Source organism: Vanellus vanellus (genome assembly GCF_965231255.1).
Source record: "Vanellus vanellus genome assembly, chromosome: 1".
NCBI classification, from domain to species: Eukaryota; Metazoa; Chordata; class Aves; order Charadriiformes; family Charadriidae; genus Vanellus; species Vanellus vanellus.
Window position 1 is genome coordinate 64,963,445 of NC_138905.1, and position 19,723 is coordinate 64,983,167.

A 19,723-nucleotide genomic window follows, 5' to 3' on the forward strand; every position below is an offset into this window, starting at 1 on the left:
CTTGCCTGGTCTCTCAGAGGACCCCTCTGTGGTAGGGTTGTTGAGGGTCAAAGAACAACAGGTGCCGATTGCTACCACAATGGTACATCGACGGCAATATCGTACTAACCGAGACTCTGTGATTCCCATCCATAAGTTGATTCGTCAACTAGAGACTCAAGGAGTGATTAGCAAGACTCGCTCACCCTTTAATAGTCCCATATGGCCAGTGCGAAAATCTAATGGAGAGTGGAGGCTAACAGTGGATTATCGTGGCCTGAATGAAGTCACACTACCGCTGAGCGCTGCTGTGCCAGACATGCTAGAGCTTCAATACGAACTGGAGTCGAAGGCAGCCAAGTGGTATGCAACGATTGATATCGCCAATGCATTCTTCTCAATCCCTTTGGCGGCAGAGTGCAGGCCACAGTTTGCTTTCACTTGGAAGGGCATCCAGTACACCTGGAATCGACTGCCCCAGGGGTGGAAACACAGCCCCACCATTTGTCATGGACTGATCCAGACCACACTGGAACAGGGTGAAGCTCCAGAACATTTGCAGTACATTGATGACATCATTGTATGGGGCGACACAGCAGAAGAAGTTTTTGAGAAAGGGAATAAAATAGTTCAAATCCTTCTGAAAGCTGGCTTTGCCATAAAACGAAGTAAGGTTAAGGGACCTGCACAGGAGATCCAATTTTTAGGAATAAAATGGCAAGATGGACGCCGTCAGATCCCAATGGATGTGATCAACAAAATAGCAGCTATGGCATTGAGTGGGTATATCACATTCCTTATCACGCACCAGCCTCGGGTAAGATAGAACGATATAATGGACTGCTAAAGACTACCCTGAGAGCCATGGGGGGTGGAACCTTCAAACATTGGGATACCCATTTAACAAAAGCCACCTGGTTAGTTAACACTAGGGGATCTGCCAATCGAGCTGGCCCTGCCCAATCAAAACTTCCACGTACAGTAGAAGGGGATAAAGTCCCTGTAGTGCATATGAAGAATATGTTAGGAAAGACAGTCTGGGTTAGCCCTGCCTCAGGCAAAGGCAAACCCATCCGTGGGATTGCTTTTGCACAAGGACCTGGGTGCACTTGGTGGGTGATGAGAGAGGATGGGGAGGTCCGATGTGTACCTCATGGGGATTTGATTTTGGGTGAGAATAGCCAATGAATAATTTTATGATGTTAAATGTTAAATAACCTTGCTGGTGTATGTTATCATTATTATTGCTATCAATGGTATTACAGAAGAATCACCCAAATCAATGACAGATGGACTTTGATGAGACTAAGTAAAGTGCGTGATGATGTAATAAGAACTGATCTTAGTATCTGGCGCCCAGCAATTTTCCTTGAGATCGACATCTTCAACCTGTGGACCATGGGCATGGACTGTATTGGATTCCCTATTCACGAACTTCAAATACAGCACCCACCAGTTCAGCACTACACATCATCTTATGTGCCCTGAGAGACTGTTCTCACCGCTGGAGCCTACCATCATGGACTACGTGAGCTTAATGGACATTTTTAAGGGATGGCTCATAGACTATGGGAACTGAAAGATCTGGGCATGACATAGATGGTATGGAATAAGGGGTGGATAATGTCCTGGTTCCGGCAAGGATGGGGTTAATTTCCCCAAGGAGCCGGCAGGGGAGGCACGTGTTCCATACCACGTGACCCATGCCCCGCTATAAAAGGAGCTAGCCGGGGAGCAAGACCCAGTCGCCACTCGGGGGCGGGTGTGGCGGTGCGCGTGCGGTCGGTGCGCTTCGCGGCGGTACTGTAATCGCGTTCTTGTATTCCTTTACTGGTGTTATCGTTTTTCTTTTTTCTTCCCTTTGTCTGTTCTGTTAAATTATAATATTTCAACCCACGAGTTTTGCCCTTTTCTGCTGATTTTTTTCCCACGGCTGTGGGAGTCGGGCGAGCGGCTGTGTGGTTCTCTGTTGTTGGCTGAGGCCAAACCACGACAGCCGTTCACCATCTTTCAGGCGTTGTGGGAAGCCATGGCTAGAGATAATGCTAGAAGGGGGCCACCACCACTGGATTGTCCCAAAACTTTTCCCATTGTGAAGTTGGGTCCTGCCACTTGGTTGTGTCTCTGCCCTTCCCTGGGAGGACATTCATGCTGTTCAGGGCTCTGTGGCGTCCTTGCAAGGACAGTCTGTCTTCCATGTGTGGCTGGAGACATTTCTCTTGGTGCACGTGGTCATCCCGCGGGTGAGGCTTAAACAGCAAACCCCAGGTACCTCCTAGGCAACTTTTCTTTTAGATGAACCTTCAGAAATATTTTCTGGTTGTTGCTTTTTTTTTTATCTTTTTTTTTGGGAGGGGGGGGGGGTGGAGGGAGCATCTTGGATATTTCTATGAGTGGGGAAAAAAACACCTGTGCACTGTTGTCCTTTGCCACACAGAACGCCTCTGGCTCCCCTCGCTTCTTGTGGTGGCCGGGGACTGCTGGCCAGAGTCCATGGCTGCGGGTCACCTCCTGGGCTGGAGGACGGCCAGGCAGCGAGGCCGCGGGGGCCGGGACACTGAGGGACGTGAAAACACTTTTCCTCCGGACTTTAAAAAAAAAAAAAAAAAAAAAAAAAAAAAAATGGAGGTAGGGTGCCCGGACTGCGCCTGGGGGCACACAAGGCCCAAGGCCGGGGCATAGTAACGCGGATGGAGGGGGGAGTAAAATCTCCTCAGCCCTGCACTCCATGGCGGGGAGTGCAGGTTGGCCAAAACCGGCACGGCGGGAGCTGGGAGAGGCTCCCCCACACCGCTCCGCCCCGAGCCGGGGGGCCGTAAGTCCGGGCCGGGAGGGCGTCGCTGCGCGGAACGCCGGTGCCGGGGGAGTCGTTTCCAGCCGAGCCCGGCTGGGCTGGGCCAGGCCGGGCGGCGGGAGCGGCGGCGCTTCTCGGTTCCCGCCGGCCCATCGCTGAGGGGCGGCCGCTTGGCCCCGGGGCGGTATGGCCGGGGTGGTGAAAGTCCTGAGGACCCTGAGGAATCACTGGAAGAAAACCACGTTCGGGGTCTGCGCGCTGAGCTGGGGCGGGCACTGGCTCTATGGGAAACACTGGTAACTGCCGGCGGGGCTGGGGGGGGATGTGGGAGAGCGGGGCCGCCGGCCCGGTGCCCGCGGGCCTTCACCAGCCACCGGCCTCACCGCACGCCTCACCGGCCCAAGGCCGCCGTGTTGGCCTTGGGCGCCTGGGCTGCAGGGCCCTCTGCCACCCCCCTGGCGGCTGGTGAAATGGAGGGGCTCCCCTCGGAGGGGCTGCGGCGCCTCGGGGGGTGGCTCTCCCCCGCCATCCCTCCATCCCTCCCTCCCTCCCTCCAGCAGCTTAGGAAGGCTCCGTGCCTCTTTGCAGCGTCCCGCCTTGGTCTTTGCATAAGTTTAGGGCTGGTTCAGGCGATAGTTTGGAATAGAAATGTTGTCAGGGTGGCTTTGAATCATTCTGGGGCCTGCTGGAGAGGAGAAAGAGTTCTCTCTTCTAACTTAAAACAAAAAATTCCGTCAGTCAAGTGCATCTAATCCATCCACAATATTATGAGGATGAATGAAACCAGAGGCCCTACACCTGCACATGGTGCCACAGGTACTGGGCTGAGGGGAGGCCACCTGCATGGTGGTCATGTGCCTGTGGGTGGGCTTTCCCACCTGCTCTTTTTCTTTTCAATGGTGCCATACACCTTATGAAAGGGGCCAGAATTTCTGTTCTGCCTCTCCCTGGTGCACCTGCCTCCCTGTTGTTGCCCACCTGGCTGGAAGGAGCCCGTCAGCTGCTGCAGCAGCAGTACTGCTAGCATAAGTTGTGCCTAGATGGGTGTTGTTTCCACTCATTATCTGTGGAGCAAATGTTCCTGATAGTAAACAAAATCCTCCTTCCCAATTGTTAAATAACTAGGCTTATGTTGTAATCCCTGTCCTTTAAGATTATGGTTAATAGATTTGACTAAAATGAGAGTATAGCCAAATTATTTTTAAAAATTCTTAGTTCTGGGGCTGCTGTTTATTCTGTCACTGACAATGCCTTTTAATTATTAAGTCATTATTTTAGCAGTGTTCTTTTCTGCTTACATTAAATGCTGCCAAAGCCTTGGTGGAAAACTTAGGAAAATAAATCTATTTATGTTGTTTGTTATACCTTCCTTCTTTATTTCCTTTTGCCTAGGGACTTTTGCATTAAATCAGTCTTTGTTTTGAATGGTACATCTGCTTTAGTTGCTTACTTCTTACCTAAAGCACTAAGGCTCAGTTGACTGCAGGGCAAGCAGTATCTCCATACTTTTTTCCTTGTAATTGCTGGTAATAGGGCAGGCTCTGGTAAGATGGAAAATAACTGTGTGAAAGTGGTGGTAGCAAGGTCGTGGGTTTATGTGTATGCCTACATGGACAACAGACAGAAAAGAAGTACATAGTATACTGCTGTGTTGTAAGCAGAAGTATTTGTGCTAAACAGGTTGGGTTTTTTTGATGCCTTCGTGTAATGTGTAAGGTGTTCAAGGACAGGCTGAATGTGGCCTCGGGCTACCTGGTCTAGTGAGAGGTGTCCCTGCCTATGGCAGGGGGGTTGGAACTTGATGATCTTCAAGGTCCTTTCCAACCTAAACCATTCTATGATTCTAATGTCAGTGAATCCTTGAGCTTGCATTCCACTTTTCCCTCTGACGACTTGAACTTTGAATTCAGATAAAATAGTGAAATGTAAATGAGTATTTATTTGAAGTTCTGTCATTCTAGATACCTCTTAGCCAAAAGACTAAATTTAATGTACAAAGCGAGGAGGAAGAAATCACTCAGTGGCATTCATATGAGTGGCTCGCTGGTGGGGCAGAGCAGCCTCTGACCTTCCCAGGTAACCTGCTTACGTGAGTGGCCTCTTTGCTGACCTTCTGTTGCCACAGATACTAATGACATCAGAGTGCATGTCAGGCCTGGGTGCTATAGAGAGCTACTGAAGTAGAGCATTAAGAAAAAGAGTATATCTGCTCCTTGTGAATATGGAGAGTGGGCACTTGAGGAGGCCTAGGAGCTGCGTCAGACACAACCAGTTTCCCCTTCATGTCCGTTGTTTCTGGGAATTCAGGTGCCTGTGTACTTTTGGCTTCAGCTCTACTGATTTCCTGTGCAATAACTGTGAAAACATGTTTTGGTCACGCAGAATGTGAAGCGTGCCGTAGGTGATATGGTAGCGAATAAGGAGGAAAATATGATAGGCAAACAAACAAAAAGGGAACTTTTGGTATCTAAATTTCAGTGCTTGGAGGTAATTTGCATCCAAGTGTAGGCACTGTGCTTTAACCCAGATGATGTGGTGGGGGCAAAAAAATGTTTACACCTCCCATTCTTAAATCTGCCCTTTTTTCTGTAAGGGGAAATACAACATTTCCTTACCAGACATTGGAAATGCAAGGTAGGAAATCCTGTGATGACAAACAACAGTGCATGACTTTGATGTAGACTTACAGCACAGCTGTAAGTACTGCTTTCAGAGATTTAAACTCTGTTTTGAAAAAGTGGCAACTGTTTAGCCATATCTTGATATCTGTGGAGAGTTGTTTTAGCCAGGGAATAGAAAAATGAGGAATTATGGAAGAGCCTGATGGCAAGAATGTAAAAGTTTGAAGGTGGTCTCAGCAGTCCTATTGTGCTACTCTGTGCATAGTAGGCGGCCTTACCGTGTGGCTGCTGGACAGGCCAGGATCCCCCTCTGCAGATCTGTTTTGCCTCCAAATATGGCAGTGGCTTTTGGTGGTGGGGTTTTTTTTGTACATTCTCTCTTCCCAGATTTTTTTTTTTTATGTACCAGTTATGTTGGGGAGCATGAGAGATGCCTTTTGCCCCATGCACAACCTGCTGCAGGCAACACTTGAAGAGACTAATGAGGGAACCATGTATGGGCTATGTTGGCTGTGAGACTTGCCATTATTGACGTTAGGGGCTAAATTACTATGCATGAGGCACAGATGACTAGACTTATATTTGTCTTTTTAGAACAGATTAAAGGTTTAGTGAAGTCTTGTGCTTCGGTTTCGGGCATCACTGGAGTTTCTGATGAAGGGGCTTGCTTTTGCACAGCATCAGTTCAGATTAGCCTCTGACTTCTTGGAATTAGCTGTCTGAGATGTTGCTTGTTTATTTCCAGCTGAAGAAAGTGGTATTTTTTTCCCCGCATCCTGCATCCTTTTTCTTGGCTTTTCCATCCTCGTGGATTTTCTAAGATATTTCTCTTGTAAGGAGGCGATCATTTGCTTTTTTGACTTCTCAAGGTTCATTCTTCTTTTGGATGCAGAGGCTATGATGCCTGCTTTAAGTGGAGCTATTGTAAATAACAACTGTCCTGCAGATAAATGGCAACTCTTCTATAGTCAGCGTCTCTGCGCCCATAGGGACAAAAGAGCTCTGCAGTACTTCCTTAAGACTTTGGAGGATGCTAGTGGTCAAATACGGATGACAAGAAGAATGTTACCTTTTCCAGACTTGTCCCCTGTGCCTCTTCCCTACCTGGAAATGGACACGCGTATCCCCCTTCTGCACCCTGCAGACTGTGCTGTGGGGTCTGATGGGGACACCCTCGTGCTCCACAGGCTGTAGAGGAAAGAGGGGCATTGGAGTGTTATGGTTCATTGCCGAGTTAGTCTAAAGGTTGTGGATGACGATAACTGTAAAGGTCAAGAAGCTGCTTAGCCCAGTCTTCTGTGATACTTTCTTCATGCAGCATTTAGTTTCTGGATTGGTGTGTTAGCCTTTCATCTTTGGAGGCGTTTGTTCAAATACTGGCTGATTTAACTGTAAGGGGGTTTTGGATGAATGGAAGGGTAAAGAGGAAACCTTGTGCTGATTCCCCCTCCCCCATTTGTGATTCAGCCCTTCTAAGTATGTAATAAAACAGAAGGTGCCTTTTCGAAGGAGACATGGATCAGGAGGTGGCAAAGGTTTTTCATATGTAAAATGGTAGGCATTATGTCTGGTTGAACTATTGTTAACTAAAACCCTACTGTTATTCTTACAAAACCTTAGTGAGTCTTAAAATGTCTTTCTTTCTCATAAAAGAATGTTTCAAAAATCCATTGTCTTTGCTACTTAGGGTAGCAAATACTCTTGTAGTATTGGAGAAGTAAGAAGATTAACTCAGTGTTGTCACATGTGAGATTGTCTCCCTTTAATTTCTCTGGATTGCATGAATTTATGTGTTAGCATCATTTTAATGTAGAGCATATCATACTACAGGTACAAGAGACACTGAATTTAATGTACAAGGTCAAAGTTTAGAGGGTATGCAGATTGTCAGATACGTGCTCATACACAGTAACATACTTCTGTTTAACATATACACGAGGTTGATTACAGATGAAGTAAAAATACCATATGATTGTTTTAAAATTTCCACCAAGTTTGGAAGCCTCTCTCACCTTTGTGTCCTGGGTCACCTTTCCTGAATTGAGCTGCTCCTGTTCTTTATATGTCCAGGTGGTGCAGTGAGTCACCAGCTATGTCAAATCAGCAGAAATTTAATCTCTGGCGTGAGGGACATCAGCTTAACTGATTGTCAGATTTGGCCAGACTGTTACAGTGGTATCACTGGGTAAGTGATCATCACTTTGTACTGAGGCAGTGGACTCCTCGGATACTCAGTTTTACTCTGTATATGTTAAAGTATTGACTTTCTCTGTAGAAAATGTTGGCAAGGCATCTGGGCCTTTGACTGTTTGCCAGTAATCTGAGTCTTATTGTTATCTATAATTTGAATGTTAGTGTCTGCGTGTTTGCCAACTGATAACTCACTTTGTCACCTTTCTGCATATACTTCCTGAGTGACTGCCTTTATTTCATCAAACTTTGTCAAAAAAAGGGAGTATAAATTCCGAGTCTTGATTAAAGCTGATGAAAACTAAGATTTGTCTTTCGTGCCCTTCCATTGCCAAGCTGGAAGTAAAAGCAAAGAGGATGCTGTGCTCTTGCTGTATTGGAAGCATCCAGAAAGCTCTCTGCTAAAATAAAATCTCTTTTAGGAGTGCCGTTATAGCTCTCGAGGAGTGATCCTATATACACAGCTTTGGTCAAGTTTCTCCTCACAAAACTCTGTGTTTTGATGCAGACACTGAACTGGAGAGTTTTTAGGCTTTGTTTTGCTTGAAAGTACTTAATAGCCTTAGATTTAATCCTGATAACCCTTTTTGAAATAGGATCTCACACCTTTCATCGTGGGAACTGTCCCACAGCCCTGGCCTCTGCTGGCACTTGGGCAGAGGATGCAGTTTTGGCTGGGGGAGCATATGTACTAAATTGGGTGGATCTCTATGCTTATAAGTAAGAGAGTTGATTCCCTATTCTAGCTGAAAACGCTTAGGACAGGAGAAGTGGCCATCATCCCCGTGCTGGGGATGTTGCAGACAAATCAGAACAGCCCCTGTTCGATCAGGTTGTACAGGTGTTGTGCTCTCACAGCCCCGGTGTGTTCTGGCAGCCTGACACGGCTGGTGCCTGGTGAGCTCTGAACAGTTGCTTTCTGCAGTGGTTCCTTGCTTTGGTGTAAGTCCGCTCTGTTCTCCAAAGAGGCTGTGCTGCGGTGGCTGCTGGCTTTGCAGGATTGACTCATACCTTTGTTGAACCAGTCAAAGTTCTGTCCGTGGGTTCAGCTTAGGACATCCTCTTTCTTCCATACCCCGCTGCCACTGCTTGTTCCTCTCTGTCTCCCAGTTTTTTACCACTTAAGCAAGGTGGCCCAGTTGTAAGCTGTGCGATGCTTAATTCTCACAGTGGGAAGGCAGCCCTGGGTTGGCCAGCAGATGCAATACTGCACATCTGGTTTGCTTTAAGGCTGGAGTTGTGTCTGTAAGCCCTTAGGGGAAACATAAAGTAAAAATTGATTTTTAGTTTGCTGTGGACGTGGTGCAAGTCGGAAGAAATCTCTGTGTGTTCTTTAAGGCAGTGTAGCAATTTCCCTCAGCCTTCACGTGCTCGCATTCAGGTGTCGTCAAAAAGGCTTTGTTACTACATAATATTAGTCAATACAGTACAAAAAAACCACAACAGAATCTTATATTTATTATTAAAGTCTCCTCTGGGAGCTGGTACACAGCCATATTTTGATAATCTAATACATACTGAGACAGAAGACTTTAAGAAGTTACCTTTTTGCTATTTTTAACATTTTTCTAGCTATATTTATTACTTGGTATGACCTGCAGAGGACTTCTAGACCCACTTGTGGTATTTTAGGAGAGCCATGTGAGATGAGTAAAGGTAAGAGCTGTGATACAGAAAGAGGACTGCTGTTCTCACAGACGCACCCCTCGGAGTCTACTGGTGCTTTTTTTTTTCTTTAAGTGTGAAGATAGTTAAGTGTTGACGTAATATTTTAAGGAAATGAAAGTTTTCCTGTTGCCTGGCATCTTTAAGCCAAACTTGGGACGTTTTTAAGGCAAACTTGGATGACTTTGATATATATATGTCCTAGTTGAATCAGTGGGAATCCTATGGCATGGGATTCTGGGGGTGCTTTGCTACTGGAGAGGTGAGATATATCACCTGTAAGTTACCAGACAATAAGTGTTTCTGGTCTCAGAACCTAAACCTTTCCTTTGATGTCAAAATGATCTGTGTCAGTGTAGACTTTTTCTGTTTCTGTAAATGCTTCAGTGCAGGAGAAGATAAGCTTAAATGTTGACACCTAAACTGTCAAGCCTAACTTTTATGGTTAAGACTCCGTTGAGCTGAATCAAGCTTGCATCTTTGAGAATTGTTTTGGTGGTCTTTGCAGGTTGGAACAGAAAGCACAGTATCTTTTGCGTGCATTGGAAAAGTTGTGCTGGACTTTGATTTAAAGGTGATTAACACTGCAGCATAAGGTTGCGGGCACCAGGACAACATACTGGCTGACGATGTGACCCAGCTTGACTTCTGAACAAAACAGCATCAATGTGAAGTAAACAGATAACATGGATTTGACTAGAGTTTGTTAATGAGGTTAGGACAGCAATTGTCAAATACACCAACTGTGCAGCCATCATTTGATAGCAGGGTTTTCTTGATATCCCATAATATTTCGACTTAATATATAGAAATTGCAATTGCTTTGTGTTTGCTCTGGCCACGCGTAGTCACAGAAGGGGAAAAAACGTCCCTATATGAGGGCTCATGCCCTCAGCAGCGCAGTGTGGACTTAGCCTGTCATGCTGTCTTGATTGAACTGGAATTAGCTGTGAGAATGTTGTTTGGCTTGGAACACAAACTTTTTCAGAGATTGTTATTTTTAATTTTTAACTAGTGCGCTTTTATTATATTGCTGCAATCAAAACCAAGTCTGTCGCTCCTCTAAGTAATATTTCAGGTGCTTAATACAAATGACTTATTCCTTTGGTTTTAAGGAGCAAACATGACAGTTAAAAGCATGCCTCTGAGGAAATTTTTTTAAGACATTCCAGTTACTTGTTTTCCTGATTATTATTATTCACATATTTTCTTTTTTCATGCCTGAATTCTTCCTTTGACTTTTTATTATTACCAGGAATAAATCTGTGGCTTTTTTGCTGTAGAGTTATTTTCTCAGAACCCAAATTTATGTCACCTGAACTCACCCTGCTTCTCCTTTTATGGCATTTCAGCATCTATTGGTGACACCAAAAAGCAACTTATATAGCTCCAGTGACAGATAACTAGCGTAAACTGATGGAACTGAGTAGATGGCACTTGTGTTTGGGTCCAGAGGTCTGACCAAGGCCTTGCCTTCTCCTCTGCCGTTTCCATTGCAGGATTCGGTCTGATGAGCCACACTTTGTGGTGGGGGTGTGCTGCTTTCCTAGTCACTTATTTTTCATGGTTGGCCTTGAATCCCTTTAATTACTGTAGTGTATTCATTTTGGTATGCTGACTATAATTGTTTTTTTTGTACTTGATATTTTTGAGACAATAGTATACTGTCTTGCCAGGTATTAGCAAGCTGAAGGAGGTTTTTGGCCTTAGCAAGGTGGGGGAGTGCCTCGTATCTAGAGGCCAGGTCAGATTTCGGGCACTGCCCAACGGGACTCCGTTTTGTCTGCAAGGGCCAATAGAGCATTTTTTGGTCTGGGGAAGAATGGAATCTTATTCCTCACTCAGTAGCTCTGTCTCCAGTTTGCTTGCCAACTACACCCTGCTTGCCACCTTGCTAATGCTGTCTGTCACCAATGACAAGCACAATGATTAGTCTGGAAATTCTTTCTGAAATGACCATCAGTGACATATCTAATACTGATATTTTCTTCTTTATATTTAAACTTCACTTAGGTGAGTTGAGTGATTCTCACCTCTCTGAGTTACTGCTCTAGGCCATGCTCAGACCTAGGTGGATGGTAGGTGCTGCATTAACATGGGTTTGACTTACAAACCGATGGAGAGGGGAGTTCACAATTATAACGCACAAAGATTTAAGTCTATGGAAGTTATACTTAAGTATACTCTAAATCCCTTCTATACTGCCAGAATGTTAAGTACCTTCAGTGTAAATAACAGGCAGTATTAACATTGGAAAAAAAACCCCACACTTTAGATCTGGAGTACAGTCATGTAGCAATTTAAAAATAAATCACAGTTATACTGTGTCTCGTAGCTTATGTAATCTCATCACACGTGGTATCCTGGTCTTTGTTTTCTGCTTTTCTGTACTATAGAAAGGGTGTTGGTGTGCACATGCAGAAAAAAATTATGCGTGTGTGCTTAAATGCATGTATTTCATCTTTAAAATATGTTAAATAGGTCTTAAAGAACCTGTAATTTTTATTTTAGTACTGTCAAAGTGGGTGTAAAAAAAATAGTACATACCTACATGTTAAAAATGAGCAAATTGTTTTGAACTTACACAACCTAATGTCCACTCTCTTTTCTGTCTTACCTAATAGTGATAACCTGCTACGAAGAGCTGCATGCCAAGAAGCCCAGGTAATACCGTTTAAAGTGATAAAATTAGATTAAAATCTTCCTCTTATCTTGGTTGTGCAGGGCTCCTGAGATTTTCCCAGCGGGCCCTTGCTACGTGACAAGCTTTATAATGATGCCATTTGTGTTCTTTTGCTAAAGTGCCAAAGGGTGGATGTGGCCTCCAGCCTGCAGTCGGGGTGCTGTGCCTTTCGTGCCCTGACGGCTGTTGCGATGGATGGTGTGGTGTTATCATTGGGGTAATCTTAGTTACTGCTGTAGCTACCCAGACCTCCATTTCTGCAGGTGTAATTACTCCATGTCTGTAAAGTTCTGGTGGGTAGATGGTTTGTTGATAAGGCAGGAGACCGAAATCTGATCCATCACGACAGGTGTAGTCTGGGCAGAAGCAGTGAAAACTGCTTCATGTTAGTGCTCAGCTGCAGATAGCTTGCCCTTGTCTATTTGATCCTGAGTGACTTTATCAAGGACCTCTCCTATGAAGACAGGCTGAGAGAGTTGGGGTTGTTCAGCCCGGAGAAGAGAAGGCTCCAGGGAGACCTTATAGCAGCCTCCCAGTAGCTGAAGGGGGCCTGCAAGAAAGCCAGAGAGGGACTTTTTACAAGGGCATGTAGTTATAGGACAAAGGGGAATGGCTTCAAACTGGAAGAGGGTAGGTTTAGATTAGATATTAGGAAGAAATTTTTCACTCTGAGGGTGGTGAGACACTGGAACAGGTTGCCCAGAGAAGCTGTGGCTGCCCCATCCCTGGAGGTGTTCAAGGCCAGGCTGGATGGGGCTTTGTGCGACCTGATCTAGTGGGAGGTGTCCCTGCCCATGGCAGGGGGGTTGGAACTAGACGATCTTTAAGGTCCCTTCCGACCCAAACCATTCTATGATTTTATCATATGATTCTATGATACTAAGTGTGATGATTGGCCTTGTACTGGGAAATTAATGGAGATAACTTGTTCACTGATCACTGACAAGAAAGCTAGTATTCAGAGAGAGTGAGTTATTCTCTGAGTATACTGACTATTGCATTTTGTAGTTTGTGGCCTGTATGGGCAACCAGCAATGAACAAATTCCCATACAGTAGTATTCCCATAAAGAAATCCTGTCCTTAATAAGCAGTCTTTCAGGCGTGCAAGTGCTGCTGGATGACATCATTGCACAGGTACTGCTTATGGGTTCTGATTACCCCCGTGGTGTGCTGTAGGATTTTAAGAGCCTTTCTACCTCCCACAAATAAAGTTTATTCTAAACCCGCTTCTCCATGCCAGATCTTGGACATTTTGCAGGGTGTAACACTGCTCCCATCATTCCTATGTACTGGGGCCCGAGAAGAATGGTGAAAATTATTTTTCTCATTAAAGAACTTTCCTTGAGATTACCCTGCTTCTGTGCTGCACCTGAATAATCCCAATTTTAGCCTGCCTCCTGTTCAGGGAAAGATATTCACAGCAACTTGATTTGGGCAATGGAACTTCATGCCAGAATAGATGTAAGGTAGCTCAAGTCTCCTGAAAGGATAAGAAAAATCTTTCCCTGAAAATACTGCTTTCAGAAACCATACAGCTTCAGTCAAATGCATTTCCAACTCATCGTATCAGTTGTTCTTGATTTTTATGTTCTCAATACTCATTTTTACTGCATAATATCGAAGTGATAGAAGTTTTTTGTATCACCGAAAAGAGCAGTTAATACCTCAGTATTTGAAGCAGGCTGACCAAATTAAAAAAAAAAAATTAAAAAGCACTGATGAAATTATATATAAGGAGAAGTTAAAAGACCTAAGTGTGTATGCTGTCAAAAAGGTGTGACTGCTAAGGAAAGACTGCTACAAGAAGATATTTCTGTTGTGGAAATTCTGACTTACCTGTTCCTCAATTTAAGTCGTTAAGTCATGGGATCTATTCCATTATGGCTTATTCTTGTAAATGGAAGTGCAAAACCAGTGTCAATAGAGTTGCCTACATTTTCAGTGGTTAAAGCCTAGGAAAATACCCTGCAGAAGACTCCTGCATTAGAAAGGAGTGAACCAGAAAACCTAGTAATAAATTCTTGCTGTAATTTCCATTCTCACTGATGTGTCAATACCAAATACTACTTGAAAATACACAGCAATACAGCAGTAAGGCAAGAAATGTCTGATATGTTCTTCAGAATAACAACAATCCATAATTGTTTGAAAAATGCTGCTTGTGTTTATAGTGCTGTGTAAGTAATGGGTAAAAACAGAGGCAGACTCACCCCAGAAAAAGTTTAGTCTGAGTGAAGTGGGGTGTTTTCCCTATTATTTTTACATCAGATTTTTAAGTTTTTAAGCCTGTTACAATAACAAATTGATGAGGCGTCCACCTGCCTTCCAAAATATCTGCTACAGCAGTACTTCATGCAAAGACTCCATCATGCTTGTCTCAGTTTAAATCTCAGTTTATGATGATAGCCTTGAGGTGGCAAATGATCGTAGAAAGATCTATACTAAAGAACCGATTTATCAAATTTAAAACCTTTCAGACCTCCTTCTCTGTAAGTGTTAGCTGACTATGAACTTCCTTTGTAAATGTGGTCTTGCTAATTGACCTTGTTGTTCTTGAGTTCTGGGCGCGTGTTAAAGAGGTCCTGTTTAGCTGGCAAACAATTCACTCTGTGAAGCAGGGATAGTTTTCTGCAAAGGAATGTAGTTTCTCTGTTAGTATTCGTAAAGCATTACGAAGCCTTTGTATAAAGGGTTTTTCATAGTTGGAAAATAATGATTGTCATCTTAGAAGTCCAGGAATGCAATACCTGGAAGCGTGCATTTGACAAGGAAGTGAAAAAGTCACTCACTTTCCTAAATTATACCTTCATCTATATATTTAATAACCATTTTTAATATCTGGCTTTAAGTTGGCTTTCCTTATGTTGTGCTCTGAAAAAAAAAAGACTTCTAGAATGTTGCATTATTATTTCTTTAATATCCTGTCTTAAAAATGAGCATTTGCTTTAGAAATCCTCCTGTATGTAACATAAATGTCTAAGTATATTACATAAAGAAGTGATTATGTCATTACTCATAAATTCTTTATGAGCCTCGTTAGGTTGTTTAGAACAAGCAAATACATCACATTGTGCCCCCCCAAGCAAATAACTAATTGTTTCTAGCAGCTGTAACATGCTAGAGGTCCCCTGTATTTCCCCGTTCACACCCAACAATTGCAATAGAAGAAGTTGGTCTGTTTTCCAGCTGATTTTTGAGTAAAGCTTAAGAGCTTTTTATTTGTTTCCCTTTCTTTGATGATTTCTTTACTCTCAGCAACTTCTCTTATCCTTTTCCTTTCTTGAAGAAGAAATTTGAAGGATTTAAGCAACATAGCCAGCTGCATGCTTCTTTTAACTGAGGTTTCCTGAGCAAAGTTGGCAAGTGGAATTAATTATAAATTTAAACAGCTAACGATCACTAAAATCTACTGTGCTTTGTGTACAGTGTTCACCTTCTTCAATATAAAAATTCCTGCTAGGGGGATTAACTTTCAAGATAAAGTTAATAAAGATAAAAGCACAAGCTGTCTTGTGTTCAGCGCAGTAGTCTTTTGTGCCTACTTTATTTCTGGGGCTTCTGGGTGGTACTGCTGAATACGTTGTCATCCTTGTATTCAAAACCAGTTTGATTTGGTGTGGTAGTGAGGATGCCTTTAGGTGACCTAAAAGAGGTTTACAGAGTGGGAAGTGACATTTATGGAAGTTTTACCTTTTCTTCCCTCTCCTGTGCTAAAAAGCTATGGAAATAGGTATAAATGGCGAAAAGATACAGGAGACCGTATGGAGTAACTCCTGAAGAATTTAAAATCGAGGCACCTGTTCAGAGTTGGACTAAAATTTGAAGAGGATTTCAGTGATTTTTATATGGAGACATGTCTGAGAAACAGCGAGCTTGCTTACAGGTCAGGGCAAATTCTCTGGTGATTATCTTCCATATTTTCAAAAACTTAAGCATAGAAAATACAAAAATGAGCAGAAGGGATGTAAGTAATGAAGTACAGAAGTGAAAAAAGATGCAGAAAGAGGGTGGCAGGCAGGTGTATGAGAATTACATAAGGAAGGAAAATCAAGTAACCTTGGAGTCAAGGATAGTTCCCTGGATGTCATGGTGGTGGTGGAATTGTAAAAATGAGCTAAAATGTACTTGTGACAGTGGTGTGAGCTGTTGCTAAAAGTGCTGGTCTTTGAATGGGAGACCTGTACAGTGGTTGAAGATGGAAGTCACTTGAACGTCATGAGGCTTGAAAACCCATTGACATTTGTAGAGATGCGTTATTTTGAACTGTTTTACTGATGTGGTTAAAAGAAACTGAATTCTGCTCTTTTTATCTCACTTAGGCTTTTGGCAACCAGCTGATCCCTTCCAGTATGCCGTTGAAGAAAGCAACAGTGTTCCTCAACCCAGCAGCTTGCAAAGGGTAAAATTGCCCCTTCCCTACACTCATATGTGATGCACTCTGTTATTTTTGCTCCGCCATCCACTATAAAAGCCAGCCAGATTTTTGAGCTCATTTTTGCCTCCCTCTGATGCCAAGCTGGTGCTATGTAACTATGCCAAACTTTATTTCACCAAAAATATTGGGGTGAGAAATAGAACTAGATGCTTCAGGTGAAAGAAAGATTTCTAAACATATGTATATTTTTAATTTTTCTTTTATCCTGTGTTTTGGCCTTTGTCATTCCTTCATATGTGGAATTCCTTCGTATTCCTTCCACAGTTTTGCATGTGATGCATTTCTGTCCTCAAAAACTATAGAAATAAGAGATAACCTTGAATGCTTCAAGACTTGAAGTTAGCCAGCAGTGATCTTACTTCTGTGGGAACCTGTCCTTGAAAGGGATGTGCCCACAAACTGAGAGGCTAAATATGGGCTCAGAGCAACACTCCTGGAAGAGGTCAGCTGCTATTTTTTTGCATACTCATTAGCAGAAAAACAGATATCTTGGCTATAATGTGTGTCTGTTTCTGCTGATCAGCTAAGCTTTGTATCAGTTGCATCCTGGGGAGGGGTCAGTAACAATATGAAAGGAATTATGTATCTGACATGGAAGTGTTTGGACTTCTATGTGCTTTTGTTCAAAACTCCCATGACTGGAAAATGCATAGTATTAATAAAATTAGCCTCTGACTTCAAGTCTTGTGTTTCTACCTGTTGTAAGCAATTTATGGTTAATGGCATAATTATTTTATTATGCAGTTATAGGCAGAAAATGCATGAGTCCTATAACAAAGAAAGTCAGATAAAATTTTGCTTCTAAACTTATTTAATAATATGTAACAATAAATATTTTTTAAAATGTTTTTGAAAACCTAAATGGGCCTTCTTTGTGGTCTAAAAGCCCACTGCTCTGCAAGTCATTAATTTTCTAATACATTTATTTCTGGAGATCTTGCTTTGTGGTTGTTTTTTTGTTTTGTTTTGTTTTTAATTATTTTTGGAGAAAGCTAGATAACCTCTTCTGCATTTATTAAAACTGTAACAAAAAGCTGACATCTGAGATATGAGTCTAGAAATGTAATACACTTGATCCAAATGAAATCTCATCTTTCCTGACTGGCAGGTTGAGTGACTGATTGTGTAGATTGTATGCTCTGTTTTTAAGTAGATTTCTTCTTGTTATTCATTGGTTTCTTTACTTTTCAATTTTTTTTAGCCACCAGACTAATGAAATAATTTTTCCTCTGTTTTTTCTAGCAAAGCCAGGAATCTTTTCGAAAAGAATGCTGCTCCAATTTTGCACTTATCTGGCTTGGATGTAACTGTGGTTAAGGTAAGAGCTATTCTGTTAATACAGATATATTGTCTGCTCTGCCTTGTACTCTTGAAGAATTGAAATTCAATTTGGGATGCGTTTGAAATTCTCAGTTGTCTACATGTAGACATCTCATGAGAGGAAATAAATACTGAGATATACTGAAATACTGTTGAAGTGGGTCAAGAGGAGGGCCATGAAGATGATCAGAGGGCTGAAGCACCTCTCCTGTGAAGACAGGCTGAGAGAGTTGGGATTGTTCAGCCCGGAGAAGAGAAGGCTCCAGGGAGACCTTATAGCAGCCTCCCAGTAGCTGAAGGGGGCCTGCAAGAAAGCCAGAGAGGGACTTTTTACAAGGGCATGTAGTTATAGGACAAAGGGGAATGGCTTCAAACTGGAAGAGGGTAGGTTTAGATTAGATATTAGGAAGAAATTTTTCACTCTGAGGGTGGTGAGACACTGGAACAGGTTGCCCAGAGAAGCTGTGGATGCCCCATCCCTGGAGGTGTTCAAGGCCAGGCTGGATGGGGCTTTGTGCAACCTGATCTAGTGGGAGGTGTCCCTGCCCATGGCAGGGGGGTTGGAACTAGACGATCTTCAAGGTCCCTTCTAACCTAAACCATTCTATGATTCCATATTAACCTGGTACTTAATCTTTTTCAATTCACAGTTAATTTACAAACTGTGTACTGAGTTTTTCATTTTCAGCTAAAACAGTACATGTGCTTATCTGTGTGTCTAAAGCAGCCTTTCTATAATTCATGTTTGAGAGAAAACCTCTAAATATTTGAGTGCTGGCTAGTGGTGCGTGCCCATCGCTGTTGAAATTGTCAATTTTGCCTGCACTTGCAGAATTCAGAAGTGAGGAACTTCGACGTGCAGTGGAACTGTTCAGATTAATTAAAAATAATCTTTTATTTTTACACTAAAAATATCTCACTGTATCCCCAAATAATTCAGTGTTCCCATCATGAAAGCAGAACACTGAGCTCTAAATGGTGTGAATTAGCAGAGGTTTTCTTTGGAAAGAGGAGAAAAAGTAAACACGAAGGAATTCTGATCTTTTTACATGTTTTTGTGGCTGTCATATGTGGATTGTTTAATAGTGACTGTGTCCTAGCAGTGAATTATTCAAATATGTAGCTTTCTGTCCTGGAATATTTTTCGTAAGGTTTAGTGTTAAAATGCTGGTTTTATTAATGCCCCTCTTTGATCATTAAAAATACATAGTCCACCCTAAGAGAAAAAAATACTTTGCAAGAATTAAAACAGATGCTTTGTGGCTTCAGACCTGACAAATTAGTAAAATAGGGCTGGGCCAGTAACTGAGGCTGAGATGTCCCTGTAAAAGACATTCATGTTGCAGAAAACGGTTTTGATGATTAAGAAAGTCAGTGCTCTCTTTACTGCTAAACCAATTGTCAACAGCTTGCTGTCAGGTGGTTGCCTTTTATATAGCTGATTCTGTGTTTCAGGAGACGCATTTGAACACTTTGGCTGCTAAAGATGTTGGGACTTTTTCTACAAGAGTGTGGTTTGCTTGTGTTTTTGTTTCAATGTAAAACTAACTGGAAATATAATTGTTGCAATATTCTTGATCTATTGAATAACATATTTCATTTAGCCTTTGTGTGTGTTTGCTTGCACATATTGTATTAGGCAGCAGATTTGTTCTTGAGGTTGAAGAAATTTCAGTGACTGTCAGTAATACGCAGTATTGTGTGGCTATATCCGAATAACTGTTAAGCAAATAGATATATGATTCTTCTTTTTCTATAGAAGAGAAATCATAGAAATAGTCACTTGAGTTCTCATGTTTGGATTTCTGTTTCTTCAGACTGATTATGAGGGACAAGCGAAAAAGCTACTGGAGTTGGTGGAAAACACAGATCTGATCATTATTGCAGGAGGAGATGGCACCGTACAAGAGGTACTGCAGGAGCTTTGTCCTGGTTTGTTGAGAACCATAGTCAGGCTGAGAGTGAGAAGATTGAGTCTGTGTAATGTAGCAACATCATAACAGCTACTACTGGAGACTTGGGCATTTTAGTATCT

The 19,723-nt window shown here is 42.7% G+C and overlaps 1 protein-coding gene across 3 annotated transcripts in view; it reads left to right on the plus strand.

Annotated features, from left to right (window-relative positions):
• The first annotated feature begins 2,876 nt into the window (after positions 1-2,876).
• Positions 2,877-19,723, plus strand: part of AGK (acylglycerol kinase) — a 38,643-nt gene continuing 21,796 nt past the window's right edge. For 2 of the 3 annotated variants that reach the window (XM_082498388.1, XM_082498389.1), the window contains exons 1-5: positions 2,877-3,069; positions 11,874-11,913; positions 16,253-16,332; positions 17,611-17,686; positions 19,506-19,598. In XM_082498388.1, the coding sequence (XP_082354514.1) occupies positions 2,960-3,069; positions 11,874-11,913; positions 16,253-16,332; positions 17,611-17,686; positions 19,506-19,598 (399 nt within the window). In that variant the 5' untranslated portion in view covers positions 2,877-2,959. The remainder of the gene's footprint in view (positions 3,070-11,873; positions 11,914-16,252; positions 16,333-17,610; positions 17,687-19,505; positions 19,599-19,723) is intronic. The other variant, XM_082498390.1, reaches the window with a different exon arrangement.